The 26,261-nt window shown below is 35.1% G+C and overlaps 1 protein-coding gene across 2 annotated transcripts in view; it reads left to right on the top strand.

Moving 5' to 3' along the window:
* The first annotated feature begins 654 nt into the window (after window positions 1-654).
* The window catches only part of LOC138693171 (uncharacterized), a 38,431-nt gene continuing 12,824 nt past the window's right edge, over window positions 655-26,261 (top strand). Inside the window, exons 1-2 of one of the 2 annotated variants that reach the window (XM_069816883.1) lie at window positions 655-729; window positions 24,785-24,937. In XM_069816883.1, coding sequence (XP_069672984.1) covers window positions 696-729; window positions 24,785-24,937 — 187 coding nt within the window. In that variant the 5' untranslated portion in view covers window positions 655-695. Of the gene's footprint in view, window positions 730-11,249; window positions 11,305-24,784; window positions 24,938-26,261 lie in introns of those variants that run through there. The other variant, XM_069816884.1, reaches the window with a different exon arrangement.

Here is a 26,261-nt window from a genome sequence, read left to right as displayed (position 1 = left end):
GGTTAGCGCGTCTAGCCGCGAAACCAAGTGGCCCGGGTTCGATTCCCGGCCGGGAAAAGTTACCTGGTTGAGGTTTTTTTCCGGCGTTTTCCCTCAACCCAATATGAGCAAATGCTGGGTAATTTTCGGTGTTGGACCCCGAACTCATTTCACCGGAATTATCACCTTCATCTCATTCAGACGCTAAATAACCTAAGATGTTGATAAAGCGACGTAAAATAACCTACTAAAATAAAAATAAAAATTTACCAGTAGTGGTCGACAAATTTCATCTATTGGCCTACATTTAGAACAGTAGTTACACTGCACGCCATCAATTTACAAAACGGGACTCCTAAGACTTTTTTCGTCACTCTCCTCGTAGGAAGATATTCCAAGAACTCCATCCCACTTTAAAATAATTCTCGCTCGTCCAGATTTGAACCCGCTAACCTCTGATCCAAGACTTCTATAGAAACTACTTGACCCTCGATGACGACTACTTGAACAGTATTAGTTAAATCCACGGTCGTTATTTTTATATGTGACACATTTTTCTACAGGCAAATAAAGATAAACAGTAATGTCATGTGAAAATTTGCATGTAAGATAACACGATATACGGTATCGCACTTGTAACAAATATGCACCACTTCTTTTTTTCAGGATTGCCTTCCAAACCGTGGCTTTCACTCAATGTTTAAAACTACGCTATAATGGCTGCACGTTCCGAAGAAGCACAGGAAATAGGTATGAAGTTGTGTTTTTACGTTAAGTACTAAGTTGTCTCAGAAGTGTATAATTCGTGTTTTATTATATTACGTTGAATGAAGAGAAAAAATGATAAGCCAAAGTTAGTGTGATGCAGAAAAAAACTTTTTGACTGAGAGATTAATTATTACATATAGAAATTGTTATCTGCGTTTCGAATTCTGCCAAACAGAGGAATTCTAGGACTATCAGAATCGGTAGTAAATGAGTAGGATGCAACACCTCATGGGTAGAGAACTGTTACGATCCCATTTTGTAGGAAGAAGTAAATAACTGGAGAAAGATATTATACTTTCTCATATATACGAGTACATCAATGTTGAATCCTGATTCTCATTATCATCATATCACCACCACCACCACCACCACCACCACCATAACCACCACCACCATCGTCGTTGGGATCATCATCATCATCATCACTACCACCACCATCGTCATCATCATCATCATCATCACCACCACTCAAGTATTAAGCTTAAGTACTTGTTCCGCCTCCAAATACAGTTTATCTTATAAAGTCTCAGTCCCTATTTATCTTTCTTTGCTTCTAAGTTTTCTAGATTGCAATGACCATCATTATTAAAGGGCATCCTTTCTTCATTCATTCTTTGGGCATGACATATCATTTTGTCTTGTAATCCGTGACTTTTCTAAAATGTAAAGAATATTTCTGCAGTGCCTGGAAAAAGTGACATAAGTCAGTTTCCACAAACTTTTTTTGATAATTTATTGACAACTTACGGAACATCTGTTCGCTTGGAAAAAGAGACATAAGTATTTCTCATACAGAAAAAAATCAAATCGACATAAACCAGTGTAAGTTGTCAATAAATTATCAATAAAGGTTTGCGGAAACTGACTTACGTCACTTTTCCCAGGCACTGCAGATTTAATTCTACCCAAATTTTTTATTCCTTAGCTTGGCAGTAATTTGTATCCAGCGACAGTTTCAACATTTCATTTTAGTTATTTCTACCCTTTCGGTCATAGCTTTAGTCAATATCCAACATTCATGGAAGAGTGTGAACAACTAAAACCTTGTAAAACTTCATAAAGACGTCTTTCCTCGCTCTCTCCAACAACGTTCTCTTAATTGTTGCGTAACTGATCTTCAATACTTTAACTATCATTACGGTAAAGTTGCCTAATTCCGTGACACTCCTAAGTCCGCGATACGTTTTTTCCACTGAATGTCACGGGATTGGGTATCCTGGTAGGAAGTTCACCAATGTGTCAAAAATAGGCGAAAGATGTAATCTTTAGAGAAAGACGTCTGGCGCTATGGTCGAACGACAAAGCTTTGATTGATATTCAGTTTTAAAAAGGTATCACGGGATTAGGGTATCACGGAAATAGGCAACTTTACCCTAAATCATAGATATACATCTAAATATTCTAGGTGCATAATTTGTTCAGATTAATTATCACCTTATATATTATTTGTGATCGTAGAGAATCCACAAAAAGCCCTTAATATGTATTTCCTGTTGAGATTTTTAAATTGTATTCACGGGCGAATTTTCTTGCTTCGTAAATGACTAGTTGTAAATCATCTTCGTTTCTGAATAAAATGACCTGTTCGTGTACAAACAGGAGGGTGCAGCGTAACTCCAATTATCCAAACACGAAACATCCGGATTGATTTTTAGGAAATTTAGAAATTATTTATTCCTTTGCTCCAGAAGTCTGTAAACATTTCGATTTAGAGTACAGTACATGCAAAAGTAATGTTCTCTTGTACTGCAATATGAAGAGTTCCTTTTGTATGTTACACTACCTTAAAAATACATTTTGTGATAAATGAGGATGGCGAGACGTCATATAAGGATAAATATGTCTAAATATTTATAACTTTTGTTATTTTAAACACTAGTTTCTGTGCTTAAATATTTGTAACTTTTGTTCTTTTAAGGAATACTCTCTGTGTTTAAAATATACTTGTGAATTTGTTCTTTTAAGGGATATCTTCTGTGCTTAAATATTTGTAACTTTTGTTATTTTAATGCTTGCAGTACTGTACTTTCACAGTAACATGAAAATACAGTGATTTTCACTTCTGATCCAATCATCCGGATTTCCGCATAATCGGATCATTTCAATCCTCAATTAGTCGAGTAATTGGTTCTCTTGTGCTTAAATCTGGTTTATGGATTTCAAAGTTATTTATTAGTAGACCTGTCATTCTGGTCTATAATCATTAGGGATGGAACTTCGGACACCGAACCTATGAAATTAACTACGTTGCGTGTTATTAATTTTTATTTAATTAATTAATTAATTTATTTATTTATTTATTTATTTATTTTATTTATTTCTTTTTATTTAATTAATTGTTTATTTATTTGTATTTAATTATTTATTTATTTATTCATTCATTTATTTATTTATTTATTTATTTATTTATTTATATATTTATTTATTTATTTATTTAGCTAGTTAGTAAGTACAAATTAAATTTATAAAACAAAAATGTTTCTAGCCATTACCGTAAGAGCCAGGCTCGTGTACGGTGTGGTCTTAGCCAATAATATAAAGTTATACAAGTCGTGTTTACGTCAACTCAGGATAATACAGGGACTTCTACTGAGCACTGCTATGCTTGAATCAAAATATTGCTCCGAATAATTAGGTGACTAAGACAAATAGATTATAACACATTTACTAAAGCGACTTACCTCCTTCTGTTCATTGTAGACAATTAATTGTAATAGATTTTAAATCAAAATGAATTGTGTGCTTCAAGTGTTGCTAATTTTGTTACAATTTACAACTGTGTATATTCGTAAATTGTCAAATATAAACCTGTTCGATTGTCACTAAAACAGTATTTGTAGTAAGAAAACATTCTTCCTACATTACTCGATATTAGTTGTGCACATTTGAAATAATTCATATTTATTATAATGTTGTGTTTTATCTTGTGCTTGTTCACTGTTTAATGTATACTGTACTTCAAGAGTTTCGAATATGCAGGATTTTTTTCAAGAACACTCTTCAGTTTTGGTTTAACCCTTTTATTGTTACCAACAGCTGAGCGTATATCATTTAAAATTCTTTCATAAAACGAGTGTAAGGAATGTGTACGCATGATTATTTTGAGTCGGCAATTTTCTAGATGTATACTTTTCAATGAAGTGTTTACAATGTTGATTCTCAAGTTTATGCAATGGAATATTCGCACATATCAACATCAGGTACAAGCCATAATAAAAAGAGGACTGATCAGAGATCAAATCACTAAATAATTTCAGATGTTCAATGTGTCTTTTAGAGTCACAATGTTTTTGTAGATCACTACGCTTTTTATCTTTTATGTCAAATTTACACACTTCATACCATAATATATTTTCGCCCTTGACTGAAAAAAGTCACATCCGGACTATTTTACAAGTGCAGATAAAGTTACAGACTTTATTGGCGACATTTCTACCTTTACTAGATCACAACTGAACTCCTTACGAAAGGTTTACTTTTTAAATATAAAATAGGCATGCTGTGTCGAAATAACTTATTAAAATGCAGTAAACAATACAAAATCCGCACCCATTAAATTCCGAATGAACAGAACTCCTTCGCATGACGTTTTTCATTTTTCATACGAACCTGAAAGTACATCAATAAAATAAACAGCTAACATCATGCTATATCCTCTGTTCTTTAAACCTGTAGCCGTCTCTAGGCAATGTTTTGGTGTCTCAACTTCGTTCCCTAGTAATCACCTAAAGAATGTTAGTTTATCATCCTATATTAAATTATTCCATTTAAGTTTACCTCTTGAATAACATTATAAGAAAATAAACTATATAATTTTCTACATGATGAAGGAACTGAATTACGAGTATAAAGATCTTAAATCTTACAGACTCTAAAGAAAAATTGGTTCAGACATCATTGCGTTACTCATTTTTATACCTCCCACAATCAATAACAAGAAAGTCGCATCATTCTTAGTTGCCACTTTTAGTCACTGTAATAAATGTTTTTTTTTAAATTATTTGATGTTAATTATCCATTAATTACTTTCCATGGTGCAGTAACACACAATGAACATATTATAATTTTTGCAATTCCTTCCTGTAAGAAGCTGTGAATAGAAGAAGAATTATACTTAATTATGCCATGACGGCATTTTCCTCTAGCTTCTTAATTTACTCACAATTTTTCAAAATAAATTTGATTGAAGTTCCAAAGTTTATCGCAGAGTATTATAATGTGAAAGGTCAGTATAATAGTGGACGTTCAAAATTGTGAAGTAGCTGTTAACATGCCTGTCAAGTTACCTGGTTGAGGTTTTACCCGAGGTTTTCCCTCAACCATTATAATCATAAATGCTGGATAACGTTCAGCTTTGGACTTCGGATTCCTTTCACCATCATAATTATACTTTCACAATACTTCGAGCTTGCACTGATGTGCAGTCGGCTATGGGCCGACTCCAAACTTGAGCCCGTGATAAGCGGTTATTAGTTGCTGGTGGTAGTGCTATGTACCTTGAAATATCTCCTGGCCTCATTGTATGTTTATTAGTTGTACTAGAATTAATTCACTGTTTTTGTATATGTAATAGTTTTTTATAGTTAATTTTTACTGTATGAGATATTTTATTAATTTTTAAAGTAGAGGTACCGCGGTGATACCTACGCGGAAAATAAAAGGGTTCTTTAAGCTATAGGAGAGTTCGATGGCAAGTCGTGGGGGAATCTGTAGAGCGAGGGGCCTTTGGCATGTAGCCTACATAATCGCATTCCGGGTAGTAAAATGGGCCCATGTAAGCGACTTATTTGCGAGGGCAGACCCCAGTCCGTGCCCCTCCCCTAAAGTGGGACTAATAAATACATAATAGTGAGCGGAATGATTTGTTTATTGAAAGCATAATTGCTGAAGTAATTATTTTATATACGAGAGTTGTAAATAAAGTAGTGGCAACATAGACAGTACGAACATATTATTGAACTTACATGGAAAATACATTTACATCACTTCAATATAATCACCAGGGTGTTCCTGTATCTTTTGCCAAGTCCGTGGTAACCGTTGAATGCCGTTAGCGAGGTTGTTTTTGTTGATCTCTATGATGGACTGTCATACTGCATGAGGCACTGATGCAAGTTCTAGAAACCTCTTGCCTCTAAGTGCTTCTTTCAACCTTGGATACAAGTCGTAGCCATAAGGACTCACGTGAGAGGAATACGGAGAATGTTCCAATACCTTCCAATCCCATCTCTGTAGCAATTCAGCCACTGCTCCTGCGATGCAAGAAGAAAGGTGGATTGTCTCTCAGGAAATCTGAACGTATGGGCCGAATAGCTGGACGTAGGTTGTGTTCGAGAAAATGTTGGTAGTAGGCTGCAATGACATTTTGGACTTAAGGTACGGCATGACTAATGATAATACCGTCATTGTCGTATGCCACTATCAGCATGACTTTCACCCTAGAGCAGCCGTGGCGAAAATGTGATCGTGAGCCGAGCCACTGTGTAATCTGCAACGTGCATAGCACCTATGGAGGGAGGCGGACACCCGAAGGGGAAGTGAAGCAACTGTCAGACTTATTAACGGATTTTCATTTTCCTTACGTCAAGCACTTAAATATAATTTTATACAGTATAATGTAACAAACTAATGTTTAGCACGTGATAACGAAGAAAGAAATGAATGAGAAAACATAGGACACATTATCACAACCTAAAATTAACTGTCTTCAGAATGTCTTTGCAACAGAGTTTCAAAATCAGGAATTATGTCACTTACTGCCAGTCGCAGTTGATCACGAAGGTATTTGTCTGTCAGTCGTGATCTAAATTTGGTCTTACTATTTTCATTGTTGAAAATAATTTTTCACATACGTAAGTTGTAGCGAACATGGCTTCAACAGAGCAAGCGAAAGAACGAAGCTTCGGATATTTATTTTTTGGCAAAGATTTGAAAAGTTCAACATTTGTCAAGTCCTTACATCTAGCTTTCATTTAACATCACATTGTAAATCTGTGAGTTTAAATTGAAGAGCTAACCACATTATTCGTATATCTGCTGAAAAAGGATCGACGTACAGAGGTGATAATAATAATAATAATAATAATAATAATAATAATAATAATAATAATAATAATAATAATAACCTTCTAATGTTTCATGAGTAACATACAGTATACTGCCGTTTTATGTTATACAACCGTTTTCCTCGTAATACTTGTGAACAAATCATACATTTAATATTTCATCATATTGGCAGCAAAAAAAAAAAAAAAAAAAATGCGTCCTCCCGTCTTACTTGAAACTTTCGTTTTTGTAGAGGTACGTGGTTTCGAGAGAGACATTACGGCGATGCGCCACTCGCAGGTCAGAGACAAATGCAAATGGAAGGGAGTTTGACTTCAGTGACAGAGAGGGTGGGGGTTGTAGAAGGTAGGAAGCAAGAGATATGCATAGCTAATTGTGAGCCACAATATGCTCGCAAGTCACATTTTCGCCACGGCTGCCCTAGAGGGTTAATGTCGCACTTTTTTTGGACGTGGTAATCCTTTGTGGTGCCATTCATTAGACTGACGCTTTAGTTCAGGCTCGTATGCCCGTGCCCACGTTTCGCCAATGGCAACAATATGTTGCAGGAATACGTCCCACTCGCTATGGGAGATGGAGTTGAGCTTTTGCATATCAGTGTTTCTGTCAGGATATGAGGAACCCAGCGTGCTGCAATTTTACTCATATGGAGGTTTTTCTTCAGGACGTGCCACACAGTTTGATGACTGAGTCCAACCTCGATGGATAATTCTCGTACAGTCCAGCGATGGTCAACAGCAAGGAGATCTCGCACTAACTCCACTTGTCCGTCACAAATGGACGGACGACCTGTGCGAGCCACATGTGCCGTCTCATTCCGACCCGTACGAAATGCAGAGACCCACCTTGCTACCGTCCGATGCGATAGTGCATCGTTGCTACAAGCTTCAAGTAACCCTTGCTGACATTGGCGTGCATTTCTATCACGGGCTACCTCGATTTTTATACACGATCGCAGCTAAAATTTAGTAAACATGCTTTAGAGCAGTTAAAAATAGTACTCTACATTTAATCACGCACAATAATATCTGTTGTCATAGCAACCGGTTTTATCGTTTAACACATCGACAGTACCTCCAACTACAGTCGCTAGTTGTCTCGTATCGCATGCGAATGAGCATGACCCATTCGCGGTAATGTTTCCACTACTTTATTACAACCCATGCATTTAATGAGTGACATAGGCAACATTAAATATTTCTTCACTGCCTGTCCAGACAACACCAATATTTCACTGTAATATATTGCAATTGGGCAGGAATATTTTTGTTTTTTTTACTATTATGTACTATTTCCCTAATATATTATAACTGGTCAGGAAGGTTTCTGTTTTTTACGATTACGTAAACGCATTTTTTTATTTAACAGTTTAGTGGATGCTATAAGTGCAATTTTCTTTGACAACTTCCTGGGGAGTTTGAAATGTATCCTATTTCATCCTTCATATGAATGCAAATATTTCGATGTCAAATAATTTACTTCTACATTTCCTTTTTTGTATTGCAATTTTTATTATGAACCTTTGATATAACATCAGATTATGTTTTACTGCATTATTTTTATTAGGTTATTTTACGACGCTGTATTAACATCTAGGTTATTTAGCGTCTGAATGAAATGAAGGTGATAATGCCGGTGAAATGAGTCCGGGGTCAAGCACCGAAAGTTACCCAGCATTTGCTCGTATTGGGTTGAGGGAAAACCCCGGAAAAAACCTCAACCAGGTAACTTTCCCCGACCGGGATTCGAATCCGGGCCACCTGGTTTCGCAGCCAGACGCGCTGACCGTTACTCCACAGGTGTGGAGAATTATTATAGATCAGCATTTACGTTGGGATAAACAAATCTATTTCATATGTACAAGTATAAGAAAGACAATTTATAAATTCTTAATACTCGAAATTTTATCACTAAGGAGACATTGAGCTGCAGCATATCCGGCGTCACTAACTCAACTGCGGCGGTGATTCGGTTTCTGAGCTCAGCGAGATTGGCAGGTAAGGATGGAACGTACACTTGATCTTTAAGGAACCCCCATAAGAAGAAATAAAGCGGTGTAACGTCGGGGGACCGAGAAGGCTATGATGTCGGTCCTCCAAGACCAATCCACTGACCAGGAAACCTCAAGTTGAGAAAATCATGGACTTTTGGAGGTGGTGTGGAGGTGGACCATCCTGTTGAAATTGGATTTCCCCTTCTTAATTATCTTCATCTATTTGCAGGCTGAGAAAATTTTGTAGCATATCCAGATAGACAAAACCATTGATAGTTTTTCCTGGATGAAGGAGCCATACACTTTAGTTTTACAGAAGGCACAAAACACATTCACTTTTGGACTGACACGAACATGTTGCAGATGGAGATGTGGAGGTTCAGAGTCCCAGATCCTGCAGTATTTATTTATTTGGGTATTTAGTTTACCACTCATATGGAATGTCAACTCGTCGCTAAAGATCACGTGGTTCAATAACGTCTCATCTTCTTCAATCCTACCACGCATTTCTACACAGAAATCCCGTCGACCCATCTTATCTTCATCAGTAATGTGTTGCACCATAGTAAATCGGTATGGTTTTAACTGCAAACGTCTCCTTAAAATGCGCCAAACGGTTGGTTGTGGAACCCCAGTCTCACGAGAAGCACGGCACGTTGATATTCTAGAACTTCGAACAAAGCTTTCCCTCACTTGTTCGACCACAGCATCAGCTACACGTGTACGTCAGGGAGATTTGGCATGGATAATACAACAGCCAGTCTCAACAAAAGTACGGTGCAAAGAATAAATTGTTGCCCTAGTAGGAGGATCCTTGCCATACTGGGCACAAAATCTACGCTGAAACACTGTCGCAGATTTCGTTTCTTCAACAAAAACACACAGCGAACTCCCTCTGCACCTGTGAAAGCAGCCATTTTCAAATGAACTAAGTCAGCGCACGCGGTGGCAGAACTAGGTACTACAAAGCTATGTTAGTGAAAACTTGATCAATTTTGCTATCAGATGACATTGCAACCAGCTTCGTATGTTTTCTAAATAAATTATTTCTACAAGCTTACAAAGTTGTATAGTACTTTTGGAATCATAGTGTATAGGCTATTCTAAACCAGGCCTGCACAAACAGCGCTCAACGAGCGCGCGCGCTCCTTCGGAGCGTGAGAGCGGTAATTACCGCTCGCCGAAACGGAGAGGAAGATAGGCTACGTCAGAATGACATAGACTTGCTATAGGTAGAGGAGAGGGAAACGACCATTCAGTTATCTAGTAGAGTGCAGTGTGTAGGCTTATTCTCAGTAACTGTTTCACGTTGCTTACCTACTGCTACAGTACAGTATGGATGAATCTAAAAGATGGAACATAACATTTAACGATTTACAGCTCGAACTTATTGATCTCAATGTGACCTAAGGGCTAAAGATCTCTTGAATAATACTACTAGCCTGGTTGAGTTTTACAAGACTAAACATTAGCAATAATATCCACGACTACACAGGCTGGCTGTGAAAATGATTGCTATGTTGGCTCAACATTTATATTTGTGAGCAACTGTTTTCTATAAAAAACTTTAATAAAGGCCGACATCGAACATCTGTAACTGATGTTTCATTACGATCAGTAGGCTACTGTTCCTTTCAGCTGCCAACAGCATAAAACCCCGTTTTGATATAGGCTACTGATAAATAAAAATATAACAAAATGATATTGTACATTTAAGTACGTATAGAATTTCTATTATTTCTGTAAAATAAATATTTCTTTATTAATTAATAATAGTCCAAGATAGATTTGCAAACACTGAACGGGAATTCATTTCATAAACACTCCTAATAGTACTTCCTTTTGTGTTTATTTTGTACAAGATCCACCCCTTCTTCCAGTCACCCTTATACTGAGCGCAGCTAATATCTGCATTCCGCTCATGAGCTGTGAGCCAGCTCGGAGAGTGCAAACCTTGTGCAGGCCTGTTCTAAACTAATAAATATGAGGCACTACATTTTTGTACAAAGATAGAAAAACCAGACCTTATTTTTTCATATAGTTTTTTTAGTTGATCATTTAACGACGCTGTATCAACTACTAGGTTATTTAGTGTCGGTGAGATTCGTGATAGTGAGATGGTATTTTGCGAGATGAGGCCGAGGATTCGCCATAGATTACCTGGCATTCATCTTATGGGTGGGAAAAACCTCTGAAAAAAACCCAACCATGTAATCAGGCCAAGGGAGGATCAAACCCGCACCCGAGTGGAACTTCAGACCGGCAGGCAAGCGCCTTAACCGACTGAGCCACGCTGGTGGCTTTTTTCAAATAAATTTAGACCTTTCACATTATATGTTGGACTTGAATGTCATAGCAAAACCTGTTTTGTAATATCAACTTGTTATTGCGTAATCGTTATAATATAAGCAGCCTGTCGTCCCTTCCTGGCACGTTACATACAGTAAGAAGGACGGTGGTTCCGAGAAGAGGTGCGGATTGGACGTGGTCTGATACAAGTATGAATATGGTGGCATAGATTCGGTGACGTATTTCTTCTCATGTTAATATTATTGAAAATGACAAAGATAGCTTACATTTTCTTCGTGATTTTTTGTATTACGTAGAATAAACTGACGAAATAGGATGTGTGTTTTGTGAAATGTTTTAATGGACATTGACGACGTTGATCAGGAAAAAAAAAATAATTTTCATGCACCTTCGGTTTTACTTTCTTGTTGTGCGCAGGTTAGAACGAAGATATTGTGATACTTAAAAAAATAAATTTACAGATTTTGATGGAAATATATTATGTTTTCAGTCACACTGATACAAAAATTTCATTCTATCATGTCGTCTGTCTATGGACAGCAATCTCTTCTAAGCTATTGGATAAATTTTGTTCATATTCAATATCTCTTAGGCTATTCAGATTATCTGCGAATGATGACCAACATAATGATTGTTGAAATAAAAAAAAACAAAGTGGCAGTTTACTGTAAGCAATGTACATTTCCTTCCTGATTTTTTGTGTTACGTAGAATAAACTGACGAAATAAGACCGCAACTTTAGTACCGACGAAATTACGGTTTTATAAAATAAATTATTTATTATATGCAGAGCTGTTTCTACTTTTCGTTGCGAATTTTTTAAGTCCATCAATCTAGGTCAGGCCTGGGCGTTAATACCTCAACTGAGGTACTGCAGACTACCCCTTAACTCCCCATTCCACATTCCCTTGCAGAGACAGTTATGTATCGGACCGATAAGAGTAGACCTGAACACAGGCATTGCTTAGTGTCAGATTCTATAAGGCATGAACCATAGCTTTGTGCTATCGCTCGTCACTAAAATCCACCACTGATGCATAGTGCTTTACTGCGTGCTCATTTCTAAAGCGGTGAAGCGAAAAGAACATGGGCGGAGGTATCTCTTTTCCTTTTCCCTTCACCTTTTATGCCCAGGTAGTCTGAGATCCCCAATGCTCGACCCGTTCCTACTGTGAAAAGCATTCATTAAGCGAAAGTAAAATCTGTGAAGCAGAGTCCGATATGCATTATTTCAACTTTCTTTTCAAAATCTCTGTTCGTAAATACAAATATAACATTATTAATCATTACAATATATGTATATCAATTGAAGGGTTCAGAGCCATAGTGGGCCAAGCGCCATTTATTAAAAACGGAGAAAGCAAGACATGTAATTTAGTTTTAATGTGCATACTTTATATTATTTGCTATGTTTCCATTGAATTATGGTAACAACTTGATTTTAACCCTTGTTTTCTACGTTTTTAATAAATGGCGCTTGGCCCACTATGGTTCTGAACCCTTCAATTGTATGTCAATTTATGAATTATTAATTTCATCCCAGTACTTAAATATTATAATGTAGAAATTAAGTAAAGTACCTTAAACTTTTGAAACTAGTATAAGTGTATTTATTGATCAATACATATAACGGAAGTAGCCTACATACTGGATATATACTAAATGTTTTCACACGTGTTTGTATTTTGAATAATACTTCAAGAAATGAACTATACACAATAGGTAACGCCAATTCCAACATGATGAAGAAAGTTTTGTTGCGACAATTGTGAAAGTAGTGAGAAAATTTATGTCATCATTATGATAATATTTTATTATACTATTTCATTCAGTACTGAAAACCAAATTTTGTTCACATTAACCAGATTAATTTATATATTATATTGCAGAAACTCTTGAAAATTATTTTGACATGTTTGTATTACTAATGTTTTCGGAATTTAATTACGTAATATATGTTGCTGACATCTACTAAATTTATTTATTGCAAAATGTTGTTAACGTGAATTTAATTATTGTACATTTATTCATAAAATTTACGACCTTAATTGCTATAGTATTGTGTGATTCCCAAGTTCTTTGAAAGCTTCAGAAAGACTTTTGAACTACTACAGACACTTACTACTGACATCATAACTTCAGTTTTGAAACGTTCTTGCCAAATTTTGAGTCATCATATTCACTCTATTTTTTTTCGTCACTTTATAATTCATATATGTTTATTTTAATTTTCTGTCAACAAAATTTATGTAAAGATTTAAATTGTCAAATTCATGTAGGAGAGTATACTGGGTTCTTCTGGGCTACCTCCAATGGGAGGCAGTTAACAATTTAAAATTCATAATACAATTTTTTGTGACTTAGTTGTATCGCGTATAGGCCAATTCATATTTGCGAAATATACTTGTTCCAAGGTATATGTTTGTAACAAACATTAAAATTAAATTGTTCTTTTACCTTCCTGACTCTTGTGGAATTTATTTTCTGTCATACACATAGGTAATATTCAGTATATTGATAAACAAATTCAACTTTTATGGTATTAAAATGAGATCATAGGCTACTTTACATCTTACTTATCAAAACAGAAAACAAAATATAGAAATAAATATATCAAATAGTTACAACGTTACCCACACATAATTAACGAGTATTAAATTTGGAGTTCCCCAGGGATCAATTTTAGGTCCATTAATTTTTCTAGTTTATATTAATGATTTAGTCTCAACTATAAACAATTTATCCTAGCTAATCTTATTTGCGGATGTTGCAAGTGTGATTCTCAAGTAAACAACAATATGATCACTTTTAACAACACTTCTAATAGTGTATTTAATAATAATGCTTGGGTTTCTGAAAAATAGACAAGCACTCAACACTAATAAAACCAATTTAATTAAATTTAGTACACATAATAATGCCCAGTTTTACATCAATATAGAATTAAATGGAATTAACCTCAAATATATAAACAAAAAGTGTCTTGATTTGTAATTGGATAATCACTTGTACTGGAAAACACATATACAATATATTAAGCCTAAATTGAGCTCTGTCTGTTAAGCATTATGTTCGTTATTTTCTATTGGCGAGATGAATATAATTAAAATGGCATACTTTCATTCTATAATGAAATATCGATTAATATTCTGGGTAAACTCATCTGAAGCTATGAGTACATTCCTTCTCTGATGCTGTGGTTTTATATCAGCTATGTTTTGTATTAAATTTTCAATATACTGCCTAATTATTTTAAAGCTTTAGAAGGGCTAGGAGAAATAGTTTGGAAAAGAATTCACAAAATTATTCTACATCCATACCTCCTCAAATTAATGATAAATTGTTTATGCTTGTAAATTTAATTAATCTGCTTACAATTTATTGTATATTTTTGTATGAGTCTAACCTGTTTCACATCTCAAATCTACAATGCCGATTTCAGATCTATAGAATGCGATAAACGAAATTATTTGAAAATAAATTAATTTTGTAACAAAGGAAAGATTACGAAAATATACGTATTAACGTATATACATTGCTAACATTCATAGAATTAATTGAAATTTTAGCTGATATGTGCTTCTATATCATCAGGCACTATATATTACTTGACGATATGTGTCAGAGGAAGGACAATTGTTTGTATACATATTAAGTATGATTAGTAGAATATGTTACTAGTCAGCGATGTATGCTATGGAGGAGATAGGGACTGACTACCCTAACTCATTTCCTGCCTTAGTTGCCTCATGAGGGATGCCATATTGGTACCACTTATGAAGTTTCATTCTGTTTTCGGGCAGTTAACTTAACAACAATAGTGTTATATTTTGATAGTATGTCTCTCTCTGCTTGTCGACCCGTCAGTAGGTCCGTCTTCTGTCTCTTCCTATCTCTCGTCTATTTATCTGTCGTTTACTTACTCGTCTTACCGTCTGTATTCATGTCTGTATATATCTATTTTTCGTTTTTAGTCCGTCTTTTCATCTATTCAAATTAATGTTAAAGTATTTTTACTCTTATCCCGATCTATCTGAAACCGTTTGTTAGTTTCTCAACTAACAGTTTAATCGTCAGGCTTATGGATGACACGATTGTGAGTCTCAACCCAAATCAATAGCGTAATTTCTGACGTTCATGCAGAATATGAAGTGGTTGTTTGATTATACCTTGCTTTCAGTTTGGGACATAACATGCGTCATACAGTTTCTGTGTGTTTGAAGTTGTGATAAATGTTATTTACACTGTTCACATGGACAATATGTTTTATTTTTTAATAATTATGTTATATATTATTATTGTTTTACAATTTTTCTATCTTATTGCATTTTAAAATACAGTATAAGAACTGGATTCGAATTTTTGACAACATTTCCTAAGGATACATAATATTAATGCAAAGTTATCTATGCCGATAATTACAATATGGTCTATTTACGCTCTAGAATTTGGATTTTATCAGTCTACATTAGTGACTTATGAGAGCGTCCTTGAAACAGTTCACTTATTCTTAATCTACTAAAGCATGTTTAAGTTCCTTTATCGTTTTTCGTCCATTATTCATGTCATATAAGTGGACTTCATTTATCTATGTATTACAGTCAGAACGCGAAATCCGTCAAAACCCGAAGTTTCTAGGAAATTCTAGTTCTGACAAAGCTCTTTAGGAAATTCTAGTTTTAACTTACGTAATTCAGTTACATCTAAAAATAACTATGGCTCTTTAGGAAATTCTAGTTTTGACTAATAAAATTAAGTTAGATCTAGAAATAACTGATTGTTATTAGTAAAAACCCGTTGTAACGATTTCGGAAGGTATTTATGCATTATTTTTTAAGATCTAAATTGTTACTTCTTGAGGCTGTGAGAAAAATGTTGCACCACCTATGAATTAATTTCAACAAATAACATCACAGAAATTCTGGTATGACTCAGGTATGGCATGTTCGTATTATTCATGCCTGTAGTACATTAGATTTTTTGTTTATGGTAAATCAGTATCAGTCGCTACCAATTCGCTTCGAGTTTCACATGTACACCCACTTGTTTCTTTGTGTTTCTATGAGGTGCCTACTGGAGTATAAGGGTACAGTGCATCAGTTATTCATAGGTTTCAAAAAGGCACATGACTCAGTTAAGAGAGAAGTTTTATATGATATTCTTATTTAATTTGGTATTCCCAAGAAACTAGTTCGATTAATTAAAATGTGTCTCAGTGAAACGTATATCAGATACCGTATAGGTCAGATTCTGTCAGATGCGTTTCCAATTCACTGTGGTCTAAAGCAAGGAGATGCACTATCACCTTTACTTTTTAACTTTGCTCTGGAGTATCCCATTAGGAAAGTCCAGGATAACAAAGAGGGTTTGGAATTGAACGGGTTACATCAGCTTCTTGTCTATGCGGATGACGTGAATATGTTAGCAGAAAATCCACAAACGATCAGGGAAAATACGGGAATTTTACTCATGTCTCGTGACGGGAATATTGTACGAAATAGAAATATAAAAATTGGAAATTTATCCTTTGAAGAAGTGGAAAAATTCAAATACCTGGGAGCAACAGTAACAATATAAATGATCTCGGGAGGAAATTAAACACAGAATAAATATGGGAAATGCCTGTTATTATTCGGTTGAGAAGCTTTTATCATCCAGTCTGCTGTCAAAAAATCTGAAAGTTAGAATTTATAAAACAGTTATATTACCGGTTCTTCTGCATGGTTGTGAACTTGGACTCTCACTTTGAGAGAGAAACATAGGTTAAGGGTGTTTGAGAATAAGGTGCTTAGAAAAATATTTGGGGCTAAGAGGGATGAAGTTACAGGAGAATGGAAAAAGTTACACAACACAGAACTGCACGCATTGTATTTCTCACCTGACATAATTAGGAACATTAAATCCAGACGTTTGAGATGGACAGGGCATGTAGCACATATGGGCGAATCCAGAAATGCATATAAAGTGTTAGTTGGGAGACCGGAGGGAAAAAGACCTTTGGGGAGACAGAGACGTAGATGGGAAGATAATATTAAAATGGATTTGAGGGAGGTGGGATATGATGATAGAGACTGGATTAATCTTGCTCAGGATAGGGATCAATGGCGGGCTTATGTGAGGGCGGCAATGAACCTCCGGGTTCCTTAAAAGCCAGTAAGTCAGTCAGTCATGAGGTGCCTACTTCTGTAGGCCCTATCCTTTTAGTGCAAATTTTACAAATGGCTCACGTATAATATATTTATGTGTGTTTGTTTAAATATGAATTGTGAAAATTTCAAAGGTTAAATCATCGAAAAGTGCGGTGATACAATCAAACCTATACCAAGACTCACCAGTGATGTAAAGTGATGTTATAATAAACAGGTATTGTAATGTTATTTAAAATGCGTATGTAGAGGATGAGCCTAAAACAATAATTGGACAGATGAATGCAGAGCAGGAAGAAAGAGAAGCACAAGAGGCAGCAGAAGAAGAAGATATGATGCTAGCTAGTGCATCGTCAAACATCTCCCTAGCCAGAAAGGAAAAAGAATATTTAAAGAAACAGGCGAAAATAATGAAGCTGATTTCCGATGCAACGTATCCTCCAATTGGTGTAGGAGGTAACATCATAATATGCATTCTAGATGTTGACAGGAGAAAGGCCGACATACGATATCTCATAGGAATGTGCTTGAGAGAAATGACGACTTGTACAGAATTGAAACAAAGGATGGAATTTTGAATAAACTATATTGCAGATAGGTTCACTGAACTTTCAAAACTGATACTGTAGTTAATTTCATCAACATCCGGTACATACACTTTATTTCTTTCACATCCGAATTTGATGTATGTCCTCAAATTTCCTTGACACGAGAACGGGTGCCAGATGCAGAAATTTCGCTGAGGACCTCAGCAAAGAAAGAAGCCATCGGAAGCGGACAGAGATTCGTCCGTTGTGATTGCAAAAAAAAAAAAAAAAAATTGTTTCGAAGTGGTGCTTGTGTGTGAAAAAGAACATTCTCTGCAACTGTAAATGTCACAATAGAATGCCTTGTTGCAAGTGACTTCTGAGATAAAAAATAACAATATTGAGTTCTCTAACATAATTATTCGTAATTCAACAACAAAAATAGTAATGTTTAAGCATTCCATAACGTAATTATTTGTGTAATAAACCTATTTTGTGCTTCAACAACAACAATAACAATAGTAACAATAATGTTCATGAACAAGTACCAATTTCCTAAAGTCTCTCTAGTAATAAGTTGTTTCTATATGTAGGTCTAACTGAATTACGTAAGCGAAAACTAGAATTTCCTCTGCTTTGACGGATTTCGCGTTTTGAAATCACTGCAACGGGTTTTTACTAATAACATTAAGTTATTTCTAGATCTAACTTAGTTATATTAATCGAAACTAGAATTTCCTAAAGAGCCATGATTATTTCTAGATGTAAGTTAACTGAATTACGTAAATTAAAACTATAATTTTCTAAAGATCTTTGTCAGAACTAGAATTTCCCAGAAACTTCGGGTTTTGATGGATTTCGTGTTCTGAATGTAACATATAGCCTATAACGACTTGCGTGTAGCTACCGTCACATCCATTTTAATAAATGAAAGCTAGTACCTAGCGTATTTACCCACGTAATAGACATATTTTTTTTTTCGATTTATATAACAAAAAAGTAGGGCGCGTCCTTTATGCGAGAAAAAAATTTTAGTGAAGAAAAGGACACACATTAAAGGTGCGCCAGCTCGAATGCTGTAATAATCGATAGTATATGTAACGATTTATGGGCCGCGACTAATTTATATATCGATTGCGTCGCACTTAACACAGTCCATAGTTAGCAGCAGTTGTATAAAAAGATGATAGCTTGTAAAAATGAGTACAGCGACAGTAAAACAAGACATTTTATTATTATTATTATTATTATTATTATTATTAACTCTAGCCTTACCTCATTCAGCTATCATTTGTCACAGGAAGAAGAAGAAAGTTAGCTTCCCTTATGAAAAGGTTGCCAGATTTGACAAAGCGTATTACATATAATTTGGAAACAGACCTAAAAGGTAAAATGATATCCATTTGAAACGATGAGATAATCGAATATACAAAATGTCAGAAAAATTTACACCTAAGTAGCGTTTGTGCTCATTTACAGTTAAGAAAGGGGGGGGGGAAATATCATCAGATAGGTTAGAATGGTATGAATGCCATATACCGCGAGAAAAATAATAGTACGGATTTACGTATTTACGGATTTACATTTCTCTATGTGTCTATTATGCGGGGAACTTTTTTTTTAACGCGAAATAATGGGGTGTGTCCATTACGTGGGTAAATACTAGAAAATGGTCTTATTTGAACCATGTCAATTAGTTTTGCGTTTGATTCTGACGCTTTATTTCATACAGAAATGTACCTGCTAACTAAAAGGTATATGAAGTATTCTGATTTTAATTTGAAATTCGTTCAGTTTTTTTAATCGAAAAAGTAAATTGCTAAAATTTCATATTTGAATTTATTTCAATTAAAACCGTGATCCTCTCAAGATAACTCCAGTACTTACATTATTGCAGTTGACAGCTAATCAAAATATGCAAATAAATAATTTCCGAATAGCAAGTTTACATCCCCCAGATTATTGAAACTGATCACTTTTGACCGAGAATAATCTGATGGTTTGAAAGCGATCTTACACAAAAGCCTTCTCCTCCTCCTTCTTCTTGTTTATCTATAATTTCCAAAGGAGCAGCTCCTTCTTTCTCTATGATATGGGGTACCAAACAACATAATTACATATATAGAGTGCACTTGAACAGTACGAATTGACAACAACAATACATTAACATGGATAGTCGTGCTTAAATAAATTATTAACAATGATGTACTGTTAGTTTACAGGTTTTAACTTGAATATGAATGACATAATAAGAACCTTTCAATAAATAATTAAATGACGTAGTACTAACAATGATGAGGCACCCCTGCCAATGCACATCGATTGTATCTGAATATAATTATTTCATAAGATGTTAAGAGAAACTTTCAGTGTCAAGAAGCCTATTTCTTTAATCAGATAGGTTTTGAACAAGGATAATGTAAGCTCACCCTACACTCTCCTGTAGGAGGCCGTTGCCCTCATGGGATTTCAGGCTTTTCGTATTTCGTAATGTAAGCTTATTACAATCTGAAATAGTCTATGCATTTTTATTATTTAAATATGCCTCCAAATCATTGTGACTAGTTTACAGACAGTCTAAATGTTACTTCACATTTTTTTTACATTCTTCTCTACTTCTCTTTCTGAATCTGTAGTTTAGACTCAAGCTTGGAATTATGTTTTCTGTAGTTCTTGTACATTCTCCCACTTGTTTTCTAAATGAAGCCTGTTTCGAGAAATTTCTTCGTGTTACATAGTGAGTCTTTATGCCCATTGTATGCTTTTGTACACAATCAAATAAATTTTTGCACAATTTAATTTTCAGCTCCTGACGTCATTAATGTCCATAATTTTCTTTTTAATGTTCCTCTAAATCCATTTACCGCTCCTTTCCCATGTGAAGCGCAAACAAATTACATTCGCCAACAATATTGAAAATTTATTTCAAAACAAATTTAATAAAATGTGCCTGTTTTAAACTCAGCTGCACTCCTATTTGAGATCATCTGTTTTTAAAATAAGGAATTTATTTTTTTGTTCCAAAATTATACGCTTTAAAAACAAAACACTGAAAATTTATCATGGTAAAAATTACAGCACCTTAGTCAATACATTAAAATCTGAAAAAAAAAAAAATAAATAAATAAAACACTTCAAAATAACTGATATTAGAATAAGTTATAAAATGCCACAATTACAGACAAACCTAGTAGAACAAAGAAGAAAATATAGGAATATATAAATAATAGTTGGGGGAAAATCCTGTGAGACAAACTTCAATTTTCAGTAAATTGAATAAAGTAAGCATTGTGATTTTAATGGTCATAAGCATAATATTATTACTAGATGATAATTCAATAAAATTAAATGATAAATAAAAGCACTTGTTGCTTTTTTTTATCATTGAGCGAACTCATCTTCTATACCACGATACTGTAATTTTATTTTTGTGGCGGAAATAGCCGACAACCCCTTGAGAAATACCATCAAATATACATTTAATTCTTTTTTAATAAAAGCTATTTCTAGGAGTTCTCAGAATTAAATTTTCATAAATGATTACTGTGCGAGATTCTGCTATCAGCACTATGAATCTATACTTACAACTATTTATCTGTAATATGGCATTTTTCTTCTACTTCATTAGCACCAGTTCTCTGGTCATAAAGCAAGAATTCTTTAAAATTTCTTTATGTTTTTCTAAATTTGCCTTTAAGATTTCTTATGGTAGTAAAACATATTCTTTATAATTAATAGTTTATTTAATTCTTTTATCAGTTCCTGTTATGTTGCATATCTTGTTCTGTATTCTTATCTTTTGCAGTAAAATCCCTCGTATCCGTCACCCAAATAACCGGCAATACCAAAACAACGGCACTTCTGGCTAGGCCAAAAAAAAAGGAAAGAGTCGGACGAAGATGTGACTGGTTTAAATGGATTGCACATGCCGCATATCGTGTGTACTCTTTACATTGTTCACGTGTGAAAACATAAACAAAAAAACCGTTATGTCCCTGGAGTATATCGGGTAGCATCGGTAAGCTGTCACTTGGACCTTGCAAACAATGCGCAGAGACGATATCTTTAAATTTACCACTTGAACTCGCCCGCTTCGGAGGGGTGTTGGATGAGTCTAAATAGGAAAGTGTAAAATTCTCTGTTTTTTACAGCGCGCAAAAATTTCATTCGAGTGATTCGACAGGGCTATTACTGCTAAACGCTGCTGTTGCACAATGGATTCCGCGGAACCCAAGCGAAATATTCTTACTCTCAAATCATCAAGCGTTACTTCGTCTTCATATTTCCAACGTTGGCTACACTGCTCCTCACGTCACATGACTCACATGACTCCCACTTAAAATTATCATGAGGTTACGAAAACGTTTAGTACTTTTTACGCTAGTATGTACTACTGTATTACAATAATTATGAACTGTTTAATGTACATTACCGTATTCAGTACTAAAAATAAACATTGTACGTATTTCAGAACTTGATTTTTAAATACCTTTATGAAAATTATTAAATTTCAACGTGGCAAGAAATGTTTGTGCTGTACAGTGTCTCTTTACATAACCTATAAACGTATTTTGCAATTATCCGGCAAAATCAGTTATCTGGCACTGGCTTTGTCCCACAGTTGCCGAATACGAGGAATTGTACTGTATTAAAATTAAATTATTTGTCCTGCTAGTCCATTTCTGAGAACATCATTACTCTTAATAAGAGACTTACAATACAGCTTGAAATTGAGGTTCCTGTTAGCTGCCTGACTCAATTCTATGCTTGTTTCTTCTCGGGGGCTTGTTCATCATAGGTTTCAAACGCTAGACCCCTAGGGCAGATTTCAACCATTGGTCACATACACAATCGCTTCTATGAAGACAAGACTCACATATTATTGATGAGTGTTCAATGGGACAACAAACACCACTTGCAGTAGCTGTACCACTGTTTGCGGAGGCTCTGTCCATTCAACTCGCAGTTGTCAACCAGCAAGGCTCTGTAACATAATGATGTCCATTGTGGTTGCGGTTGTGTCAAGTGTGGAGAAACGGAGCTTACGTAATTGGCAGTGAGCAAAAGTCTTAAGTCCAAGAATGACTTTCATTCAGTGACACATTCCTTCTCTTTAAGCATATTACATAGTAATTAGAACGACCACTATATTAACCCTCGACACCTAACTGGAGTCTTTTGTGACCCCACATTATATTTTAGTGTTAATATCTACATCCATATACTCCGAAATGATCTAGTAAACTAGATATGCTATCCTTGGCTATTTTAGTTTCCTTACAATTAAAATTATTATTTCCTAATTATATATATACATTTTTTTCATTTATATTGGTCGGGTTTGTGGATGGCCCCAGCTATAGAACACGTCTTTATTTTACAGTTAGAATTATTTTGCAGTGATAGCGTTTTGTTGTAAAAATAGTGAACATTACTTTGAAAAGTGAACAAATGGAACAAATGCAGCATAAACTGCCATGTAGGCTATGGGTAAAATGTTATAGGTTAAAGAGGAATTATTTGTATTTGTAAAATTAGCTTCTTGTTCTTTCTACTTCAGCAAGTGATGAGACTAAATTGTTAATTAATTTTATAAACGTAATAATTAACACTGATGCAATAACAATTTCCCTTTTGTGTTCTATTTCAAGGAAAGTGAATGTGTTCTCTGATAATTGAAAAAATAAACCACAGATACGGAATAAATAATCTGCTATTAAACTAATTAAATTAATTAAATCATTCGTTGTTTAAACCTAGTGAATAATTCTAGGTGCAGTAAAAACATTCAATTTGCTTATACTGTACTATATTTATATAAAATTGCATTGAGTTATAAAATATCCTAATTATTAACAACAAATATTGTTGGGGTAAAAAAAACCCAGATAAGTAGTATGAAATTCTAAAGCAGTTAAGTTGCGAGGGTTAAGTAAAGACTTGTTGCATTAACACGGCATTACTGATATAGGTCGAGAGGCGAGACCTGGCATGTGAGCTGAGCAAGAGGGAAAAGGAGGGAGAAGAGAAAAAAAGTTTGTTTGAGTTTGGTTAATATTAGACGAATCTACCGACACTGAAATTCAATTCAGAACCGAAAACCATATTTTCCCCCTCCTTACCCATTGGTGATATAGCCACTGCGCGTGACAAGGTCACAGGACAGGTCTTGCCTCCTCTACTACTTACACATTTTTCAAAGTTGTACAGGATGTAACAAACTGTTACTATTGGTAATTCTGATCAGAAGGAACAGCTAGCGAAATAAGGATAATAAGGGGAATACAGGAAGTACAATGGGCATTCGAGGAGTATGGGGGGAATACAAGGATTACAAAGGAAGTACAAGAAGTAAAAGGAGAATGCAAGGAGAAAAATGGGAATACAAGAAGATCAAGAGATATACAAGAAGAACAAAGAAAAGAGAAAGAGAACAATGGGAATACAGGTAATCTATGGCAAATCTTCGGTCTCATCTCGACAAATAGCATCTTGTTCTCACCTATTTCATCGGCACTAAATAACCGAGCTTCAGAATCCTAGACAATTAAAGAAATGATACTTCTGATTAATTCATTCTCTATTTGCATTATTCTTTAACCCTTTAAATCAAGGAAAAAAAATACTTTACAAACAACTTCAATTTAGTGTAACTCTAAAAATATTGAGAATAGGACCAATGTGTGTACGACATTCTTTGCTCAGAATGTCTTCGGAAATAAGCTCTGTAAGTGACGGTAACTCCTCATGAATCACTCTGTATACTGATAGGTCTTCATAGACATTCCCACTTGGCAACATAGTTCCGGTATATAGTACAGGTTTCTGTACTCTCACTCGCCAAAGCGTGAGTCTTAGAACCAGGTAGCTTGCTTACTTTATACAAAATATTTAGAGCGATACTTCAGAACATGTTTCGGTCAATTTCTTGCACATGAAAATGCATTTATCCAACATAATTAGCCGTCATTTTATTGTAAGTTATTTGTTATCAGTGTGTTTCAGGATGAGGGACAAACACCTAAAAAAAGCAATGGCTTCAGTATTTGAGCAGCTGGAACTTGATCCCGAGACGCCATACCGTGTGGAGCCATACGTCGCCAATTTGTGGATCTCATCCTTGTACCGTGTCGTGATAGAAAGCGCAGGTAATGTGCGAAATTTCTTTTATTCTTTTTTTTATCGTTTAACGTAGAATATGTATATGATTTATTCAGGAGCTATTGTTTCAGAAATTCGAAGTTTGTGAGGTCACCAAATTGCAACCAATATTTAACTCAGTGCATAATTCTCCTATTGATAGACGTTTATAATGCATGCTAATTATAACTTTATGCTGTATTATTAGTTATTACTAGGCTTGTAATGTTGGGGACCGATAGGATACGTTACGGTGGTTTCAAGTTTACTATCCATTCACCAGTCAGTACTCTAGTATGCGTAAACAGTGTAACTGCTGAATAATACATTCACCAGTCGCTACCTTAGCATGCGTAAAAGTGTACGTGCTGAATAATAATGCCTAAGGTTGAAGGTTCTCAGGCGCATAATTTTGCAGCGGAATTTGGTGAGCGTTTTGAAATGAACGACGGGAACATTACATGTAAATTATGTAATACAAACATGGAGGTGGCAAGCAATATTATATACAGAGATTGTAGCACAAGAAAATAAAGGAGAAAATTCAAACCCAGGAATAATTCTATTATAATATTCTTCTGCACATAACGAAAGGTACGTAAAAATATATCTTTGTAATGCTATGTAGCGCATATTTACTTTTAGAGCTGTCCAGATTTGTTTATGTACATCTTGTTATTTGCGTAATCGATCGCAGAACCAAGTCAATGTTCTCGTACTAGCTCACGTCCCCGGCCTATGTACAATACTGCAGTCTACTTGTGTAATCGGTCCCCAACATTACTAGTCTAGTTATAACTTACAAGGGAATATCACTCGATGTTAAGAAAACTTCCAAACAATTTATACACCATTCGAAAGAGCATCATGAGCTCCCTATGCTACTTCAGGCAACACAAAATACGTACTCAATCCTCGCGTCCGCCAGGTCAAACGTAATTCCATTGGATGGCGGAGACCCCCCACTCCCGCCTCTTTAATTGTCTCTAACTCGTTCATATGTGCATCGAAGAATGTTATATTATAAATTTCAACATATTTCAGGATGCTCTTTCGAATGATGTATAAATTGCTTGAAAGTTTTCTTAACATTGAGTGATGTTCCCTTGTTAGTATGGTGTTTTTTAGTAGATTATTTTACGACGCTGTATCAACATCTCTGGAGTAACGGTCAGCGCGTCTGGCTGCGAAACCAGGTGGCCCGAGTTCGAATCCCGGTCGGGGCAAGTTACCTGGTTGAGGTTTTTCCGGGGTTTTCCCTCAACCCAATACGAGCAAATGCTGGGTAACTTTCGGTGCTGAACCCCGTACTCAATTCACCGGCATTATCAC

This window comes from Periplaneta americana, chromosome 17 (genome assembly GCF_040183065.1).
Source record: "Periplaneta americana isolate PAMFEO1 chromosome 17, P.americana_PAMFEO1_priV1, whole genome shotgun sequence".
Classification (NCBI taxonomy): domain Eukaryota; kingdom Metazoa; phylum Arthropoda; class Insecta; order Blattodea; family Blattidae; genus Periplaneta; species Periplaneta americana.
The sequence above is the reverse complement of the archived record's forward strand: the minus strand, read 5'-3'. Positions and strand labels throughout refer to the sequence as shown.